This window comes from Hemicordylus capensis, chromosome 2, assembly GCF_027244095.1.
Source record: "Hemicordylus capensis ecotype Gifberg chromosome 2, rHemCap1.1.pri, whole genome shotgun sequence".
Classification (NCBI taxonomy): Eukaryota; Metazoa; Chordata; class Lepidosauria; order Squamata; family Cordylidae; genus Hemicordylus; species Hemicordylus capensis.
In genome coordinates this window covers 150000562-150022048 of record NC_069658.1, presented here as the reverse complement: position 1 = coordinate 150022048, position 21487 = coordinate 150000562, and the positions used below count along the sequence as shown (strand labels likewise).

At 45.3% G+C, this 21487-nt stretch overlaps 1 protein-coding gene across 2 annotated transcripts; it reads right to left on the bottom strand.

The window, feature by feature from the left end:
• Nucleotides 1-4562: 4562 nt before the first annotated feature.
• On the bottom strand, nt 4563-20184 carry HOPX (HOP homeobox). Of its 2 annotated transcripts, none has more exons than XM_053289728.1 (3): nt 19783-20184; nt 8679-8856; nt 4563-4793 (listed from the first exon to the last, which is right to left on the bottom strand). In XM_053289728.1, exons 2-3 carry the CDS (start codon nt 8820-8822, stop codon nt 4716-4718), a joined length of 222 nt encoding a protein of 73 aa, XP_053145703.1. In that variant the 5' UTR covers nt 8823-8856; nt 19783-20184; the 3' UTR covers nt 4563-4715. The 2 variants fall into 2 exon arrangements, with proteins under 2 accessions (XP_053145703.1, XP_053145704.1); XM_053289729.1 differs by lacking the exon at nt 19783-20184 and adding an exon at nt 17816-17951.
• Nucleotides 20185-21487: the final 1303 nt, after the last annotated feature.

Sequence of the window (21487 nt, the reverse complement as noted above, 5' to 3'; positions counted from 1 at the left end):
GCAGGAAGCAGCTTCTTATGTAACATCTTGGCTGGGTTTCTACAAATATCACCATTAGAAATACAGGGATGGGGCCATTGCTCAGTGGTAGAGCATCTGGTCTGCAGGAGGGTTCAAGCCCTGGGATCTCCAGGTAGGACTGGGAAGGACCACTGCCGGAAACCTGGGAGAGGCTCTCAGATGCCTCTCAGTACCAGTTGCGAGGGAGCAACAGCAGGAGAGGGGGCCTGCCCTCACCTCTTGCCTGTGGGCTTCTCAGAAGCATCTGAGAAGAAGCAGTGGGAAAGAGGATGCCGGACTAGATAGGCCTTGGGCCTGATCCAGTAGGGCTGTTCTTATGGTTCCCAACGTGAATGAATCTGTAGTGGCACTTCAGTGCTGTGCAGAGGTGGCCACTCAACCCCCCACCCATAGCACTGCATAGTTTCTCACATTTCTGGTGCCGGGTGTCTTCTTCAAACTGCTCCCCCAGGGCCGGCTGGTATGGCACAAAGACAGGGAGGGAAGCCATGCAGAGGGGTCAGAAGCCATGCTGGGGCAACTGGAAACTGTCCTGCCTCTCAGCACTATCCCTGCACCATCTCAGCTGGCCCTTGGGAGTACTGTCTCTGTAGAAGACAGCCACATGGCTTGCCCTGGAAATGTGAGGAACTGCAAGGTGCTTCCCATGGGGGAAGGAGCTACCTCCATGCAGCACCAGGCACTACTGGCAGTTCATCAGAATCAGACACTCCAGTGCACAGCCAGAGAGCAGCCAAAAGATGGTAGGAGGCTCCACTGATGTGGCTCAGGGGGTGAGCATTAAGTGGACATCCAGTTAAAATCTCATCTTCGTCATGAACTCACAGGGTGGTTTTAGGCAAGTTAGCTGCTGATTTTCATTTTCACTGAACTGCAGCTCCGACGTAATAAGATGAGCCTACCTTACAGGCCTAGTGCAAGGATTACTGAGATACAATATGAAAATCCATGAATCAAACACATTTTTGTGTAAGACGGCACTTTAAATGTTTGATTGCTATTCATGCACTAAAAAGAATAGGATAGGAACTGCAAGTTAAGACACTCTGCATCTTTCTTTCTTTCTTTCTTTCTTTCTTTCTTTCTTTCTTTCTTTCTTTCTTTCTTTCTTTCTTTCTTTCTTTCTTATCTGAAATATTTATACCACACCCCTCCAGTACACTCAGGACAGCTCACAATAAAATAGATACAGTGCAATGCAAAATAAATAAAATCAACCAAATGAAGTAAACGTTAAAAGTCAGGCTAAAACCACAATCAGAATTAAGTTTCAAATGAAAAGTTATTTTAAAAGCTAAAAGTTGTGAATTAGGAAAAACTTAAAACTAAATAAGCTATAGACACGTTGTAGAGTCTTGCATACTATGCTGACTTTACAAGGGCAGCAGGGCACTTCGGCTGGACTTGGAAAGGCTGCTTTGGCCATGCCGTGCGAGGTGGAACTAACTGGGGGCATCTGCTGCCATCAACCTTGAATCTCATAAGCCGAGTGGAAAGTAGGCTAAAAACACTTTTACTAGAAAACAATGACTAAATAGAATCTTCCTGACTATGGTTTAACTTGATTTGATTTAAATAGAATCTGCCCTGGTCACAGATATTTTTATACACACAGCAATGCCCCTGATCCTGTGGGAAAGGGAAAACCTCGAGGAGGAAGAGTGAACTACTCACCTGTTGCTGTTTTTTAGCCTACTTTCCAGTAGGCTTATGAGATCGCCTGACATTGTGTGTGTCTCTCTCTCTCTCTTCCATCAACTTCGCAATGCCTGGACCAATTGGAACCAAACTGGGTACAGTTGTTGGGATGCATAGGGACACCTCAACGGTGTTGTTTGTGATGATGTCATCCACTTCAATCCAAGAGGGCACATGTGTAAACTTTTGAGGCATGAGTGGGTTAACTTGTGAACCGCCTAACCCATTTGAACCAAATTTGCTACCGCTGTAGGGACACATAGGGATGCCCTAACAGCATGGTGTGTAATTATGTCATCTACCGCAAACCAAGATGGTGGTAGAATTCACTGGGTGAGTGTGCCAGTCAGGCAGCATTTTATCAGGCAGCATTCTCCAATCATGAACATTTTGGCTTTTGTTGGTATAATTTGAGATCTAATATCAATCAATAGGCTGAGTTCTAATCTACAGTATGTAGTTTGTTTGAGATACATGAAAAGAGACAATTGATTTAAGATTTCCAGTTGTTGCAAGTTGTTGGAGTCCTTTATGATGTCCTGTGCAAGGTACTTTTGTTTCTTAATTTAACAATTGTGTGTTGACATGAATTTGGCATTTCTGTTGACTCAGGTTAAAATAATCTCAGGGGGCAAGGGTGGAAAAAGCCTAGTCTGGGCCTGATTTTAAGGGTTCAGATTCATCTCCTGCTTGTGTCTTATTACAGTGTGAGTGGAGTGGAAGAAGGAATGAATGAATGGCAACAGATTTTAGAGTGCTGAGCTGACCATAATGTGTGAAGAGGACATACATTTTTCTGGGCAGTGGGAGGTGAGACTTTCTAATAAGGTTGCTGTGGAATAAAACACTAATTCCACTCTTTGCAGAGAGTTGCAGACTGCAAAGCTGAAAATTAAACATTTCCCCCTTCTCACCAAAAAGACATGATTTTGTGGTCTGATCCTAAACTTGCATCGAAATAAAATTTTACAAAATGGACCAAAGGGAATTGTTTTAAAACCTGCTTCCCCTCTGCCCCCCACCCATGGAAGAACATCTATCTGCATGCTTGCATGGAGAAGGTCCCAGGTTCACTCCCCAGCATCTGCAGGGAGGGTAAGGATGGGAACAACTTTTGTTTGAAAAACCACTAGAGGATTGCTGCCAGTCAGAGTAGACACTACTGAGCTAGAGGGAGCAATGATCTGATTCAGTATGTGTGTCTATGGGCCAAGTCTGTTAGGGCGAGTGTGGCTATGGGGGCTGCCTGCTGTCCCTTACTTTTTACACACACACACACCTCCCTCTATTTTCAGCAGCGCCTGTGGTGCCGCATAAATTTGAGGAGGCCCCAAGCTTCACTTTGCAGTGGGGTCAGAAGGCCTCTGGCCCTGATTGGGAGCCAGTTACAAAGAGCGTGTGACTCCTTCTTTGCAGCATCTGTACTGGCTCCCAATTTCTTTTGTTACCCTTACAGGCAGCCCTAAATGGTTTGGGGCCAGGGTACCTTTAAGGGCTGCCTTCTCCCATACATGCCTCTCCAAGCACGAAGATCTTTGGAGGGATCCCTGCTCCAAGTGCTGCCACCATCTGAGATGAAGCTGGCAGGAACCCAGGATAGGGCCTTGGTAGTGGCATCCAAGTTGTAAAATGCCTGCCCCTTGGAATCCTCTACTTTGCCCTTACCTTGACTGAGCTCCTGCAAACCTTCTTTCAGGCAGGTCTTTGAAGGGTGACTGGTTTATTGGGGAGGACTGCTGCTATAAGGTTTTTATCCTGGTTGCCTGTGTTATCTTGATTGTATTCTCATTTCATTTAAATGTGCTTTTATTCTTCTGTTGTTTATTGTACACCACTTTGAGTGCTAAATTGTGGAGAAGTGGGATATATGTGTAATAAATAATAATATCCATCCATCATGTCGAGCCATCATAGGTTGCTCTGGTACTTTCTGGCCAATCAGATCTTGCCGTAGTCTGCCTGCAAGCAACTCGAATTGGCGAGGGCTTCCAGAATTCAATAACATGCTGGTGGGTCCAGAGAGCTTTTTCCTAATGTGCATTGCCACACTTGGGCTGGACTAGCATTGACACCATGTAATATATTTCTTTTTGCACATATATTATTAATTTTGTTTACACAGTCAGACAGGTGTTATTGACTGCTTTGTTTTAGCCAGACATCAAGTCCTTCCCAAGGACCTGGGATGGCTGAATTTTATTATCAATGTTGTTGCTATTATTTATTATTATTATTTATTTACACAGTCAGACAGGTGTTATTGACTGGTTTGTTTTATCCAGACATCGAGTCCTTCACAAGGACCTGGGATGCCAGAATTTTATTGTCAATGGTTATAGATATCGTCGCAGAATATAGGCTGTTCCCAGTACAGTTGCTTTTTGTAATTGGCTGATGGTGATTTCTGTGGCTTATTATTATTATTATCATCATTATTATTTTATTTATTCAATTTCTATACCACCCTTTCAAAAGTGGCTCAGGGTGGTTTACACAGAGAAATAATAAATAGATATGGATCTCTGTCCCCAAAGGGCTCACAATCTAAAAAGAAACATGATAGACATCAGCAACAGTCACTGGAGATACTGTGCTGGGGGTGGATAGGGCCAGTTACTCTCCCCCTGCTAAATAAAGAGAATCACCAAGTTAAAAGGTGCCAAGTTTGCCAAGCTAGCATATATGCCCTAGGAGTTGAGTCTGGGTCTGAGCAAGAGGTGACTTAAGGGACACATCCTTAAGTCACATCTTAAACACGTCCATCCTGTGTCACTACCAAAGGAGTTGTAGTCAGTGGTATTTGTAGCTTTTCATTTCTAAGTTTTACAAGACAATACACTATAACCAGTATATATGATTTTATATCATTATTATTTCCCCCCTCAGGTTATGTACAGTTTAAATAAGGCGGCAGGTTAAATAACAGAAAAATTAGTTTTGATAGTAACATGTTCCACAACAGTTTTCCAGGGTTGTCTCCAGAAAGCAAGTTCAAGTCAGTCTCTGACAGACCCAGACTCTGAAGGGAGCCCTTCTGATTTCCTCCACTCCGCAAGGCGCTTCTTGAACCATTTCTGGGGAAAGAAAGGAACATCACTGGATGAATATGACAGCTCAGAGAAATGGCGCTGGCACAATACATTGGAATTTATTCCCTGCTAACTAGGCAAAGAGACACCTTTGAAAGTGGTGATTCTCTTATACTTAGCAGGGGGAGAGCAACTGTCTCTATCCATCCCCAGCACAGCATCCTTCCAGTGGCTGTTGCTGGTATCTACCTTATGTTTCTTTTTAGATTGTGAGCCTTATGTAATCCACTCTGTGAACTTCGGTTGAAGAGCGGTATATAAATAATCAACATGACGGCACACTTTACCTTTATATCAATATCCATAGTAGTAATATGATCTGATGATAACATTGATCACCTAACCTCTTCATTACATGCCTGAACGAGGAGAGGCTTTGTCCACATTTGCTCAACCTGCATTTCACCACCTGAGGGCTAAATCTTACTTCTGCTCTCATTATGGTGACCATCTTCCCTCCCTTGTCAGGAATCTCTCTGTGGGACCAAATTAGACATAACTTTGAATGCACTGGCCGACAGGATGCACTTAGCCTGGATGACTCCAGCCCTCAAAGGTCGCCCTGGCACATTCTGGCCAGTCAGCTCTTGCCATAGTCTGCTTGCAAGCAACAAGATGCACAGTCTTCTGTTAGTGTAATGGACTCACTGGGGCGGCTGCACTCGCAGAAGGCAGCCCTGGCGGTCTTGTGCAACTCCTTAAAACCAGTGCAGTCACAGCTGCACAGTGCTACTTCAGTTGTTCCCAGTGGAAGACATGCTGCACAACCTGCAGGTTTTACGTTTTGACTGAGATTGGCCTGAATGAGGCATTTCGCTGCTTTTGAGAGGCTAATCTGGAAAGCGCTTTGGAGTTCCAGGGTCTACAAGACTGTAAAAACTATATGGCTGGAAAACGAGAAAGCCCATAAACTGTGAAAGCTATAAAAGTGTAAAAGGCTGTAAAAATTATCAACTGTAAAACTATAAAACTATCGTGTAGCATGTATCAAAAGCTTTATTAGTGTGCAGAGAGCATACTGCGACTGTATAAAGAAGTTGGGCGCTGTGTCCAGCCTGATCAAGACCTGCTGCCTGCCAGGACCCGGTGGATTTTACACGCTGCTGTGCCGAACTTGGCAACATTATGTGTGATGGCAGGCTTAGCTTCGGAGAGCAACAGAGAGGTGTAGAAGTGGGTTGAGCATCTTGGAAACTTGAGTAGTAGTGGTAGGATGAGGGAGGTATGGAATCTGAGAAGTGTGTGCTGGGCACTTCTGGACTTTTTTCCTGCCATTAAATAGGAGCGACAGGAAGCCTTAATGCAGATCAGAATGAGCACGAGCACGTGCACGTTGCGGGCACACACGTGATGTGTGCATGCCTGTGCCTGTTGCACACAGGCACGTCTGTTATTTTCGGTTACTTCCGGGAGACGCAGCAACGGGGCGGCAGGGAGGTAAGCTGCTGCCCTGAGGGGCTTTAACAAAACAGTGCGCCAGTGGGGGGAAATGCAGCGGGAAGGGTAAGGGCACCCTCCCCGCCCTTAAAGATGCACCCCACCACCACCGAACCGGCAGAACCGCCCACTGATCGAACCGGTTCGGAGGCCCATAAAGGGCCTCCAAACCAGTTCCATGCACATCCCTAATTATGAGTAGTGACTGATGAGTCCTTTTTAGCTGAGTGGGAATTGGAAGCTGGATCTGCCTGTCTGGCTCAGAGCAGACACAAGGCTTAAAAGAAGAACATCAGATAATTAATGAGCTCAGATAGATAACTTCATGCATGTTAAAAACCAAACCAAACCAGAAAACCCCAAAACTAGCACACCAGAGAGAGAGATTCTGGCCCCGCCCAGTCCCTGCTGTGCTTGTGTTCTACCTGCACGGAGGGTTTCTTTTAATGCAAGGGAGCATTCAACAAGGTTATTTCCCACCCGCAGCTTCTTGGAGTCTATTTTACCTCCTCGGGACTCAACCATCTATTTCTCACTCCATTCTGCTGCATTGTAGAGTAGGCCTGCCAAAGGCAGGAAGGGGCATTGCTAAAGAGTTATGAACTTAAGGCACATTCAGGCAGCAGACTGTTTTTTGTTGGGAAATAATCACTAGACTAGGCAGGAGACAGTGACTTATTCAGAATGGGGTGGGGGAGGGAAGAGGACTCCGGAAGAGAGCAATGCCAGAACACATTTTAGAGATACTGAACTGGAAGGATATGCAGCAAAATTTGAAGTGTGTGTATTTCAAATGCTTCTGTATTGTACATTGTATGTGTTTTGCTGATGTTGTGAGCTGCCCCGAGCAGTAATGTACTGGAGGGTTGTGGTATAAATATACCCAGTAATAATAATATAATATAATGTAATGTAATGTAATGTAATATATTACCAACATTGGGGTGGGGGGGGAAGCAAAGTTTGTGTTTCACTCACAGTGTTTAAAGGCCCACTCTTGTTTTTAGTTTTGCTAACTGATGCAGCTGACAGGAAGCATAGTTATGGGGCTGATATGAGCTCATCGAGGGATTATACTCACCACAAGGATAGACATCCTTGAGCTTAGTTTCCCCACCCACCTCCTTGCCATCTTGCTTAGCAGAAAACTCCACATGATATAGTGGATTTTGCCTCCTTTTCAGATATTTTGTTAATAGCAGCTGCCCGTGGAGGCAGGGAAACTGACTTCATGGTGGGAAGGTTTTGTTCGGGATGGGACATTCATGGCAGAGATGCCAGTCCCTGTCAGACTGACTCTACCGTACGTCACTTGATTATTGCCCCATACTTGATGATTCAGAGCTGCATGTGTGAAATGTCTCCACTACAAACCATTGTGTTGGAGGGCTGACATGGACGTGATAGGGCCGCCGTCTTATTTAGTCATGTGTCTGTCCTGTTCACGTATGAGGTAGAGGGTGGGCAGATCTAATTTTAATGTGAAGAGGGGCACATGTGGCTAAGGAACGCTGGACCTTCCCTCTCCCCACTTCCACATGGTCTGTTGCTCCAGGTGCTTGTCACCATGCAGCTACTGCAGTCAAAGTGGAGAACACGCATGTGTGAGCCTGCCCATAGGACTGAAAGACAGATGTACTTTTTTATGGAGAAGAGAGTGAGCCTGAGGTCAGGAAGAAGTTTTGCAAGTACTGAGACTCTGAGGAGGAAGTCCTTGGGCTTGTTGGAATGGGATTTGGACTGGAGCTGAACTTCAGGTTGTGTGAGCAGCTTCATATGACTGTTGGCAAGTCCACAAGTCCAGCAAGAGCTGGTCTTTGGTAGCAAGCATGACTTGTCCCCTTAGCTAAGCAGGGTTTTCCCTGGTTGCATATGAAAGGGAGACTAGAAGTATGAGCACTCTTAAGATATTCCCCTCAGGGGATGAAGCCGCTCTGGGAAGAACAGAAGGTTTCAAGTTCACTCCCTGGCTTCTCCAAGGTAGGGCTGAGAGAGATTCCTGGCTGCAACCTTGGAGAAGCTGCTGCCAGTCTGTGTAGAGACGATACTGAGCTAGATGGACCTATGGTCTGACTCAGTATATGGCAGCTTCCTATGTTCTTTTTATGTGGGGAAAATGCCGGGGATATGTGGGGAACCAAGGACACACGCTCCCAATGGGCATGACATCCAAATCTACTCAAGTCTAGCTCCCTCGCTCTCCACCCAACATTTTCCTGACTTCTGCCCGACTTCCATAACCAAGATTTGGATGCTAGGCGGAGAATGTTGGGAAATTGTTGGGCAAAGAGTACAAGAACCAGACCTTGGGCAGATTTGGACACGACCTCTCCTGGGAGTGAGTACACTCGGCTCCCAACAGGTCATCAGCTCTTCCCCACTTACAGTCTTGCCAGCGGTTGTGTGAAACTGCCCTGGGGCTCCATCACTCACCAGGGTCTCTTCCTCAGACAGTCCTGCCTCCGCAGCAATGAGGCAAAGGGTGGTTGGGTCAGGGTGCCTGTTCACTTTGCTAAAGTTGTATTCCAAGATCTCCAGCTGTTCCTCTGTGGGGCTGATGGCCGTTTCTGCGGACATTTTCTCTTTGCACCGGCCAGACAATCACTGCAAACTAGAAAGACAGACAAACATACGCCAGAGTTAGATCTTGTGCAGAGCCAGTCCCCTAACCCCTCCTTGGGTTGCAGATATTTTAAACTTGACATTTATAAAGTTTATCTGCAAATATTTGCAGATAATTTAAACTTGACAATTCCCCCCCCCAATTTTGCCATTCAACTCCTAAGTACTGCCTTATAAATAATATAATAAACATTATAAATAATATAATATAATATAATATAATATAATATAATAATAATAAAAACAGGGCAGCTTCTACAGCAGCTGGGATGAAATTTGCTAGTAAAATGAGCAACCAAATATTGAGGATGTAATTATAAACATATCTGTGCAATAGCTATGCAAAATCTGTCAGCACAAATGGGCCCTTCGTGGAATCTACTGTTTGTGAAACATGCTGCTTTCAATGCTTGATTCAGTTTGGATGCCAGAAACACACAGATAAGCAATTATCGGTGTTCCAAGAACACAGTAGAAAGCTCAGGAATAGCTTAGAAGCAGAGCAGAAGCACCGACAAACACTCTGACTGCTTCTCTGGTAACTCCTCTGCCACCCCAGCAATCCCTATGTTGGACACCAACAATGCCCCCATATTAGTCATGCATGGAAGGCACCAATCAACACATGGCAATGACATGAAAACCACAATGATTGTGGTCTACTACACCATACATTTCCACCTTCTTCATCTGTTATGTTCACTATTACAAATTTCCTCCCTGTGAGGCTATAGATACAGTCAGCAATGTCCTCTCAATATTAGTCTCAAGAAGTCACTAATACTGCGTGGGGCATTTGGACAAGCATTTGGGCTGCAGGTCAAAAAGCATTTATTTGTGACCAGGTTTCTGCAAATTAAATGTGGCTCACACAAAAGCAGATAGGACTCTCTCAGTCTCTAGTTTGTATCTGGTACCTGTGTCCTCGGGTGACCATCTGTATAACTGTTAAGCTGTCAAGAAAACATGTAGTCCTGAAAAGGATCTCAGGATTGCAGCTGATCACGCGCTGAACCTTGGTCAACAATGTGATGCAGCTGCAAAAGAGCTGGCTTTTTTGCTTTTAAAAATTGTATTGGTTTTTACAATATCTTAACAATCCCATTACAGCTAATTAAGTAAATATTGACTTCCCGCTCACCAATCTGTGCGATTCATTAACTATACAAGTCAACCATTGCTATAGTAATTCAAAACATATATCCTACACATTGCAAACTCGATTGCAGGGGAGTAATGGCAGGAGAGAGGGCACGTCCTCAACTCCTGTCTGTGGCTACCAGCGGCATCTGGTGGGCCACTGTGTGAAACAGGATGCTGGATTAGATGGGCCATGGGCCTGATCCAGCAGGGCTGTTCTTATGATTTTACTCTACCCAACCTGCTATTATTACTAAATTTCAAACCCTGCTGAAAAGTCGATATTAGAAAAATAGTTCTTTAAGTATAGTAAGAATGGTTTCCAATCTTCTTTAAAACATTCCAAGTTTTCATCCCTTATCAATACTGTAAGTTTTGCCATCTCAGCATATTCCAAAATTTTTATCAACCAATCTTCTTTTGAGGGCATTTCATTGTCCTTCCATTTCTGCGCATATACTATTCTGGCCGCCGTGGCTGCATACATAAAAAATGTTAAGTTTCTTCTGGAAAACTCTCCTTGCGTTATTCCCAGCAGGAAAGATTCTGGCCTCTTAGGAAATGTCATTTAAATTTTTTTCTTCAACTCATTATATATTGTGTCCCAAAAGGCCTTTGCCTTCCCGCAAGACCACCACATATGAAGAAAAGTTCCTTCACAATGTCCACATTTCCAACATTTGTTTGGAACATTTTTATACTTTAATACTAATTTTTTGGGTGTCAAATACCACCTGTACATCATCTTATAATAATTTTCTTTTAAAGTATAACATGCAGTGAACTTTAAATCCATTTTCCATAATTTTTCCCAAGCTGCCATATCTATATTATGACCCACATCTTGAGCCCATTTTATCATAGTCATTATAACCACTTCATCTCTTGTCTCCTCCAAAAGCAGCAGCTTATACATCTTAGAAACTAATTTTTCATCATTTTCACACAGCTCCTTCTCAAATCTCGACATTTGATCCTCAAATCCAACTTTAAGATCCTTCTTATAGATTTCATTTAACTGATGTTACTGAAACCAGTTACTAACCAAATTTTGTACTTCAATTAGGTTTTTTAATTTAAATTATTTCTCATGACTTGGAAACTATCTTCTATTAAGGCAGCTCTTTTCCAAGTCATGAGAAGTAATTTTCTTCCACTTTATGTCGCACTAGTGAGATTCCATCCAGAGGACTGTGACCAGTTCTGAGAGTTGCACTTTAAGAAAGAATTAGACAAATGGAAATGGGTTCAGGAGGAGGGGCAGGGGTCTGGAAAACAAGCCCTGTGATGGAAATGGGAAGGAATGGAGTTTCTTTATTCTGAAGAAGAGAAGCCTGAGAAGGGAAAAGACAGTACTCTTCAAACACCTGGAGGGTATCACATCATAGAAGAAAGGAGCAAAGACTCTGTTGTCTTAAAAGGCAGATCTAGTAGGCTTAAGTTACAGGAAGGTAGATTTTGTGTGAATTTTACAAGAAACCTCTTACAAGTAAGAACAGCGCAGTAGTAGGTCCAATTACTTAGGCTAGTAGTTGACTCTCCCTCACTGGAGATCTTCAAGCTGAGACTGGACAGCCATCTGTTAGGGATGCTATTGCTCTGGAGTTCCTTCATTAAGCAGGGGATTTACAAGGGCCCCCTCCAACTCCGATTCATGCAGTCGGGGCAGCTCTCTCATGAGGCAGGGTGGGGTGATGGCCTCAGGTGGCTGGCCCCACCACCTCACTGGGCTAGACACTGCCCTCTTTCCTCTTGCCATTGGCCTCGCTGCTGCTGTTTGCATGTCACCACGAGGCTCCAATTAGCATGCACACAGCACTGGACATCAGATTTTGTCTACTTTGGTGGTGCTGGAGGGGAGAGACAGTGGGGGAGAGAGCTGGTGCTGGTTTAGCAGAGCAGTGGCAAAAAGGAAAAGCTAGGTAGTGCCAGCTTCCGCCCGCTGTCTCCCTCCTGCTGTCTCCCCTCTCCACCACTGAACTTGTCCAGAGACAAAGCACACAAGGGAAGAGACAACAGGAGAGCAAGATAGCTGGCACAACTGCAAAGATCTGGGGCCGTGCACAGAGTTCCCAGTGCTGCTAACAGTTGCCTTGCGGTGCCAGAGGACTCAAACTTGGAACTCCCATAGTCCAGCATTGATTCCTTACTCATTGTGCTACCAGTATAGATGACTGGGGGTGGAGGTAGTTAGGGTTGGCTCTTTACATTACAGTAATAGGAAAAAAGGTCTGGAAAGAACTCCCTCTAGCCAGGGAGCCAGGTGATGAGAAGGAACCAAGTACCTTCTACTTCCTGCTCTGTAACCTCCCATTTCTGCTGCCTGTTATTGCTGTTCAGGTCACTTCAGGGAGGTGTTTGGTTCCTCGTTGGTGCTGTTTGGCTCCTGGCTCACCTGAGTATTCTGCTTTCTCTGTCTACCTGTCACTGGCTTCTAACCTGATTGCTCTCTGTTGTGCTATCTAGCCCTGCCTTGCTGATTCCATAAAGTCTCTGGTACCCAGTGTCTGACACCCAGGCTTCAACAAAGCAAATGTCCTTTGCTTTTAGAAAACAAGTCATCATTCCTGGCTTGAAAGAAGCTAATTCTTTTTGGACTTAAAATGGAGGCAGCCAAGCTTTAAAAATGTTCTACTGTTGCCTATAAACAGGGCTAGATAGCACAACAGAGAGTAATCAGGTTAGAAGCAGGTGACAGGTAGACAGAGATGGCTTGGGTCCAGGGTATTTAAGAGAGCACTTCCTTTGTCATGAACCCTCCCACTTATTAAGATCATCTGGGGAGGTCTGGTTACGGCTACCACCAGCTCATTTGGTGGTTGCTTAGGACTGGGCCTTCTCTGTGGCTGCCCCAGGGCTCTGGAATTCACTCCCTGTTTAAATGAGTTTTTTCCGTCTCTGGCTGTTTTTAAAAAACAGCACCTGTTTTCTCAGGCTTTTAATTAATTTTAATTGGTTTTATATCATAATTGTTTTAATCATTTTATCCTGTTTTTATATTTGTTGCATTTTAACTTATGTATACTGCCTAGTGGTGCACATGTCAAGCCATATAGAAATACGATATATAAATAAATATAATGTGCTTAGCATAATGGCTCATCCTGCCCCCATCATCAGTTTAAGTGGGAATTTAGTCATATCAGTCTAATCATATCAATCAGCATGTTCTGGTAATAGAGTATACTTCTTAGATGAATTAATAGTAATTGTATATTTCTCTTCTCTTCAATTTCTCCCTCCCTCCTTCAAAGTTTTCTCTAATTGTCTGACATGCTTTTCTCTCACAATCCCTCAAGGTATTTTTTTAATGCAGGTAAGCATTACTGTGATACTAGTAAATATGACTGTATCAGCATTTCAGAAACAGCAAAACCGAGATACAGAGAAGCAAATAAACTTTCTCAAGGTTAACTCAGAAGAACAGAGTGGCATGAAGAAGAAATCAATGTCATCTCCTGTTTCCAAATACTTCTAAACCACCAGGCACGATGTTCTATAGCAATATTTAAGCCTCTGCAGAGGAAGTGAGACAAAAATAACATCACGGACACTGGTTGTACCCTTTAAAAGTGTGTTTCTTTCCAAAATATGTCACAAAGGAAGCACACAGTGGACAGGATGTGGCAGGAACAGTTTTGATGGTGCTTCCTTGAGGTGACCTTCATAACTCACTTCTAGTTTTGCTATTTGGAGGTCGGGGGACTAGATGAGATACAGCAGGGCCCAACTCAAGGTCCTGCCAATTCCTTTTGGAGTGTATATGGGACGGGTGATGCAATGGAGGTTACTCTAGGCTTTCCTGGGCTGTTTCATCACAGTGTGTCTGTGGAGATAAATTTAATGTTCAGCATGGACCTATGGTGTGTGTTGGGGGGCATGCTGAAGCTCCCCTCCCACCCACACTTTTCTACCTGGATAATGCGATGTTCTGTTTGTTGCCATTTTTTCACTGCAGGTATTGTGTCCCACTGGGGGAAATGGCTTTTTAAAAGGCAGGTTTGCCGGGAGGGGAGGTATAGGCATAAGAGGTTTTTGCTCATGCTGTGCAAAACTTTAAAGGGAAACAGAGGCAGATGGATTCTGCAAATGGATCTGCTTTCATCACATCTGGTTGGTTGGCAGCACAAGCTCATGTCAAATGGTGACATCACACCATTATATCTTCTATATATAGGGCATGCAAGAATCAATACTGGTCACTGCATGGGGAACCTGTAGAATGGGCAACATATTGAGAGCCAGCGTGGTGTAGTGGTTAAAGTGCTGGACTAGGACCGGGGAGACCCGAGTTCAAATCCCCATTCAGCCATGAAACTAGCTGGGTGACTCTGGGCCAGTCACTTATCTCTCAGCCTAACCTACTTCACAGGGTTGTTGTGAGGAGAAACTCAAGTATGTAGTACACCGCTCTGGGCTCCTTGGAGGAAGAGCGGGATATAATGTAATAAATGTAATAAATAAATAAATATTGGGCATCATCCATGACCTTAAAAGGTGCTGACTATCAAAGAGCCACAGTCCCTATGTAGTTGGATCAACAATTCCGCGTTCAAACAGAATGCAGCCTTTTGAATGGCAACCCACGCCAGGCAAATGGAGCATGGCTCCAGAGAGAGACAAGGGGCAGAGCATCTTTGTGGCACACTGCAGCATAGGAAGGAATGAGAGAGAGGAGCCCGGAGAGTCTCTGCAGCAAACCATAACGAGCAAAATGTCTACCCAGGCATCAGAATGGGCATGGAAAGGGGGCCGTGAAGTGGGGCTGTAAGTGGTTGGCTGAATGGTGGTGGTTGCTTCCCTCGCTGTGCCCACATTGCGTTTTCATCCCTCTGCTTCCGGGCCTGAAGACGATATGCCTAGGTGCCTAGAGCATGCCGAATGCTTGAGTAGAGTATGGGGACTGACTGCGGCCGCTGTGAAAGGCACAGCATTGTTTCTCAAATGCCATTCCTAAGGGGGAAGTAGCTTGGCATGGAGTGTGTGTCTGTGTGTGTCTCCCCTAAATGAACAATCACAGGCTTCCCAAAGCCAGCCCATTACCTTTCTCCCTCTCTCACCTTTCAAAGCAGTTTGAAAAGGCAGACAGGTTTTCAGAGGCGTGTGTAGCAGTGGGATATAAGACATCCACCCTACAATCCTATGCCCACAGAGCTGGTAGTGAGACCCACTGAACACAAAGGGATTTCCTTCTGAGGAAGCATGTGTAGGGTTCTGCTGCTTTAGTAGGTCCAACACACTTCCTGTAGTAGTTATCTCAATGACAAGCTAGACATTACAGGAGAAACACAATGCTGCAAGCAGGTTTCCCCCTTAAAGTGCTAAAGAGGATGAAATGGTGCAAACTACAGGAAGTGGGGGGAGGGGGCAGGAGGGAGCTGATTAAACCTTCTTTTGCCTACAAATTATCCACTGTAAACGCCCTCTCCTATTGTTTGGTTAGTTTCTTAAGCCCCCAGCCCAGGCCCTAAAAACCAGAAGAGAACCCAGCTGTGTGTGTGTGTGATTTTAGGGAGGAGGCATTGTCAGGGGAAAATTAACAGGCACAAGTGGGACTTAAGCATCACGCCCCCTTCCCCTGCAAGTGTTCCTCAAGTTCCTGCATTTCCCATTAACTCCACAAATGTGGGGTTGGAGTTGGCCAAGGTTATGTCTTGTCTGATTCTCAGCCACCTTTACAGCTACCTTGTAAGGTCAATGTTGTTATGCTCACAGGAGAGGATAAAAGAATGTGGCTTGCTGGAGGCCACCTCATGTGTTTGTGGCTGGGGTGATATTTGAAACAGGGACTTTCGGCTCAACTTTACACAGAGCCACCAGGCTACACGAGCTCTCTGGCACTTGTGTTCCAAAACATGAAACTCCAGAGGGTTTGCATAACAAAACAAATGCCAGTCACAATTCTGCAGAAGACAAGAAAATACAGCGGACAATTGTTGTTCTTCCATGGTCCCCTCCCTTTCTGTTCCAGACTCTCTCTGTAATGAATGCAGATTTATATAACTTTGCTCCCTGCTGCATTCAAGCAGCCACTGACCATTAGCTACCTGCTGCTAATGGTAACCAGTTGCCCTGGCACCCCTGAGGTTGGAGCCGAGTACACAGGGCTCATTCACCAGGGGTTCACCAGGAGTTTGTCTTTTTTGTTTTCTGCCCGAGTGCTGAATGGAAACTTAATCCTCCTCAACCCTTTCTCCCGGGGACACGGCTTTGCTGCTCACTCTTCTCCGCTGCTGCTGGCATTGTGCTCCCTCCCTCAGCTCTCCTTTGGCAACCCTTCTGTCCTGAGGAGGGAGTTGTCGCCCTGGTTCTAAGGACCCCTGCATAAAGCAGGAGTAGGAGAAGTTTGGCTCTGCATATTAATTCGCTGCATGTTTCCTGCAAGGAGGACCATGACGGTGTCAAGTGCCACCAAGTCATCTTCCAGCAAAGCAGAACGGAAGAACTGTGCTTAGCAAGGAAAGGCTGGCGTTAGAAGGAACATCAATATCACAGGCTTCAGCTGCAATCCTAGGTACATTTACTAGGGAGTAAACTCATTGTGCTCAGTGGGACTGACTTCTGAGTAAGACTTCACACTGTCACAGGAAAACTCCTAGTGGGAGCAGAGCTGGTCTTGTGGTAGCAAGCATGACTTGTCCCCTTTGCTAAGCAGGGTCTGCCCTGGTTGCTTTTGAATGGGAGACTTGATGTGTGAGCACTGGAAGAGATTCCCCTCAGGGGATGGGGGCCTCTCTGGGAAGAGCATCTAGGTTCCAAGTTCCCTCCGTGGCACCTCCCAGATAGGGCAAAGAGAGACTCCTGCCTACAGCCTTGGAGAAGCCGCTGCCAGTCTGTGTAGACAACCCTGAGCTAGATGGACCAATGGTCTGATTCAGTAGAAGGCAGCTTCCTATGTGAGGGGGAACACATGTTGAGGAGGTCCTGCCCAGTGAACAACATTTGTGTCACAAATGGGTTACAAACACTAATCCATTCCTGATTAATTGTGACTCATTTAGAGCTCTTTGAAAGTGTTCTTATAACCATTAAAATAGAACCAAATGGACCCAGTTTTGTTGGGTTTTTCATTTCTTCTGAACTGAACACACACCGCTAGACGCCAACACAGAACTGTCTTTCTGAACATATATGATTATTAGTCTGGAGCAACCCTGTCTCTGACCACCTTACTGGTTCTCAAGAGCCACTGTAGATTATCCTAGTAAGTGTGTTGTCCTAAATCCAGGGCTCTGCCAAGATAATAGCAAGTAGAGGCACTGACGGTCACATAAGAGAGAACAGACAAGTGAGACAGAAGAGAACCCCCCCTTCCAATTTTCACCTCTAAATGCCCCTCCCTCAAGGCTGTTTTTCTCTTAGCCCCACCCACCCCAGCTAGGCTGACTCCCAGTTTCAGAGCCTGTTTGAGGTGGGGGGAATAACTTTAAAGATGGAGACATCGGCAAAGGAGAATTTGCTGGGTGAGAGAGGTTTAAGCAGCCCCCTCCCACCCATCTATTCAACCCCGCAAACACCCCCTGGACCTCCACAATAGCGTTATGACAGAAAAACAGTGATGGGCGTCCTTATCTTTCCCCTTGTAACACCTAGTTTGGCCTGAGTGACTACTACAAACAAACAAGCCAACTTTCTAGGTATGCATGTCAAAGGCACAAATCCCTTCCTTAAAGGAGGACAGTTCTTTGATCTGCATCGATAACACTGCTCTTAAGCTAACAAAAAGTCGGGATAACATCAGATTTAAAAACGCATTCCTTTTTTTTGCAGTATAATCTCATCCGAAATGGCTCCTGTTGCATTTTTACCTCAGAAAATGGGCCATTCTGAGACAGGGCATCCGATCTCCTAAGCCAGATCTGCCTGGATATCCATACAAAGGTCACCACCTGCCTCAGTGACCTGTCTCTTGAGGCTCCCGATTGTGACTGCCTTCATGTGCAGGCTGCCTAGGAAGCCGTTTCAAGAGCATCAAACAAACCCTGCTTATCAGATGGCTCATTTGAATGGCAGGTATTTGTTTGGTGGTTGCCTTGTGGAAACAACAACAACACAGTTCATATTTCACCAAAGCTATCGGTTATGCTCCCTTTTCTTTTCCTCTCCATTGTGATTAGGAAAGCCGACTCCTGCCAGGGCACATGTTTGTGGAGCCCATCGCCCTCCTGGGTTCAGCACAAGCTTTCAGTGAATTCAGTGAAGCTCATGCTGCAGTCCATTGCTCAAGTTGCTATTCTTAGCCTCTGTTTATTTCCTCCTCCTCCTTCTATCCCGCACAGAACAAACTGTTGGCAAGCACAATCCTCACGGAAAGGAACATAGGGGATCTTTAGGAACACACAGGATTTTTACACTTCTCCCTCCACTGCTTGACTTGTGTACAAGGGCTTATCCAACACCACATAGCAGCATATTCCCACAAGAATTCCCTCTGGTTTTTACTGAATGCACCCACACAATACAGGGACACCAGCAAAATGAGACAAAGGTGGCAACCTTTTAAAAGCAATAAACAATTTTTTGACCAATCAGAAGGTGTTGTGGCAAGTGGGCTCAATTCCTCAACTCCTGCCTGTGGCTTCTAGCGGCATCTGGTGGGCCACTGTGTGAAACAGGATGCTGGACTTGATGGGCTTCCTTGGGCCTGATCCAGCTGGGCTGTTCTTATGTTCTTATGGAAAATGATCTCCCAACTTTGTGTCCAGTTTGCTATCCATGGCCGTTGGCAGCTGGTGACTATTTGCTGCCATACCACATCTGTTTAGTGCCATACCACACATGCTTAGGTGGTGGCAGAAGGAAACAGGTTAGCTGTTTGAATCAGACAGTCGGAAAAGCAATATTGGATTTTTTAGCTGGTCAGCAAGAAGTTGCCTTGGAGGTCTGCAAGGGGATGCTATTGCCTTTAGGGGAATTAGTGATGTTTTTCATCTGCTCAGTGTGTGCACTGTAAGTGAACAGTTTGTTACAAAAGGTACTATACTGTAAATCTTCAATACTCTCTCCTTAATACTGACCCTGTAAAAGGTTGCCCTTGTACTTCCAAGGGAAAGGGGATACCCCAAAACAGTACTAAGGAATTGAAACAAATATTTGCAATTATTTGAAGTTCAGTGAATTTTCCTGTTTTGCTGCTCAGATTTTAGATGTGAAATAATCAAAATTGAAATCCAGATTTTAAATGGCAATTTATTTTCCCCACAATCTGAAAGTTTTCCTCCCCCCTCGCCCCATCAAAATCTGTGAGTGAGTTATTTAGGCTTGATTGTTGTTGCAGGCATCAACTATGAAATCTCCAACACTATCACCAATCAGATATTGACAACTCAGCCATCATGACATCTCAGTCACCAAAGGCACTCTAGAAATATTCAGTCATTATTAGTGTGGCACACCCATATTGGTACATTTACAAAAATGCCCACAAAGGTATCCCTTACTGTTCCCTGCTGCTTTTGTTACCATTGGCTCTTCCTTTCCTAGGTTGTCTCTCCCACTGTCAATATTTAGATTGCAAGTACTTCAGAGATGGAATATTTGCTTGACATCCACTTGACAGTACTTTTGAAAATAGCAACAAAAGCAGCAGAAGGTAAGAGGAAATGCTCCCTATTTCCAAACATGCAATATTATTCAACTCTCCTGAATTCAGTTTTTTAAGTTGCCCAGATTTCACTGCATATTTCTGGCCCCTGCCTCTGTCATCCTTGAGAAATCATTAACTCCACAGGACAGCTAAGTCACATCAGTGCATTCTGTTCAATCTCGCACTTACCTGGGAAGCAATCAGATCTTCTTTAAACAGCTCTGGTCCTAGGTGAATGTTTAAGTACCTGTGCAGGCGGGTACCTCAAACCGCACGTGTGTGTGTGTGAATGAAAGAGTGTGTCAGGCAGGTGTGTGTGACTTGAAAAACCTGCACCACAGGCAGGCTGAAACTCACAGCAGCTGCTTAGCTGTTAGCTTATTCGCTCTCCCTGCTGGCAATTCAGGTTTGGCAGTCAGCTTGCTTAAGCAGAAAAAGTCTCCAAATATATCTGCTAAACTCTTCTGAGCTGCAATTCCCCCACTCTTGTCTTCCCATAAAACAAAGCAGGATTCCTTAGGAGCAGACGAAAGAGCCGGAATGGAGGATGCGGATTGTTGGCTTCCCTTGCAGAGTGTGGCGTGTTGTGGGGGTGGGGGGGGTGGAGAGAAAAGATGCTGCAGTCCTTCCAAGAATACTCTGCTGCTGAAGTAGGTTTCATGAGTTCTGCTGGACGTTTGCCATGGCAAGTGTCATTCTGCCAGTTGCCTAATTAACCACCAATTGTTTCCCTTGAGGGATGGAATGTACATAAACTAAAACGTAAAGGGAAGGCAGGCCTGATGCAACCTTCCCTCCCCCACACAAGTTGTTCATTCATTCATGTGTCCACACCCTGACATCTGAGCAGAGCACATCAGTACTTTGAAAGATGTGCACTCAGTGCACAAATGCAGTCACATGTTGAGCAGAACCATGCACGTGTGATGACTTATTGGTTTGGTACTTAGGAAATGCACCTACACGTGGGTGAGAGAGACCACTCCCTTGACATCTCTGCAGGAAGTATGTGGAGCAGAAGACCGAGCAGGAGCAGTGATGAAAGTGAGCTGGTAGGGCCAGGTACGGAGTCCCAGCACAAGCTGCAGGGATGGTTTGGGAGCATTGCCATAAACAGGAGGCTGCAAAAGTGTCATTTCCACTGGTGCTCGCAGGACGGACTGAAGCAAGAGTGGGGAGAGAAAGGGCAATGGTTTGGGTTACAGAAGGCCACAGATTTATTGCTTATTACAGCTTCCAGAGGCAAATACAAATTGGCATATGTGAGACCAGACAAGCTGACGGCCAACCTGCTGACAGTGTTATTCCCCCAGTTGGCTGCTGCAAATCAATAAGGGGAGGCAGGTGGTAGAAGAAGGCCTCTGGCATGGGCCAGTCAGCCGCAAAAGCCTCTAGGAGAAAGCTAGAAAACTAATTCCCATAGGTGGGCTGGCCCATGGACCCCAACTCCAAGGCCCTATAGTCCCCCGCCCAATGAAGTGGGGAGGCTACCAAAAGAAGCCACAGGCCATGTTCCCAGTTGTGGGGTAGCAGTGGTAGGCCAAGACCTCTTTGCTTTCTGAGGCAGAGCTCTAAATGCCACCTCCCTGTGTATACACCTTATCTTTTTCCAAGCGGTGGCAGTCGTGATGGCTCCTGCTTGATTTTGTGTGCTTACACACACCTCTGCTGCCTCCTTATTTGTGGCAGCAGTAGGCCCTGCATGAAGTACAGATCCTCTTCCATCTCTCCCATGGCTTGCTGCTGTGCCAATTATGAAAGTGGGGAAGAACTGAAAGATGAAACAAGGAAAGGGCATCAGAGCACAGTACAGCGAATGGCATTTCTTCATTTTCTCTTCCTTCCCCTTCTTAGAATCAGGGCAGTGACAAACAATGGAGGAGGAGATGAAGGA

Coding starts and splice junctions, on each gene's coding strand:
- HOPX (XM_053289728.1), bottom strand. CDS start 8,822: ATGTCCGCAGAAACGGCCATCAGCCCCACAGAGGAACAGCTGGAGATC. Junction 4,794..8,678: donor TGTCTGAGGAAGAGACCCTG/GTGAGTGATGGA, acceptor TTCTTTCCCCAG/AAATGGTTCAAGAAGCGCCT.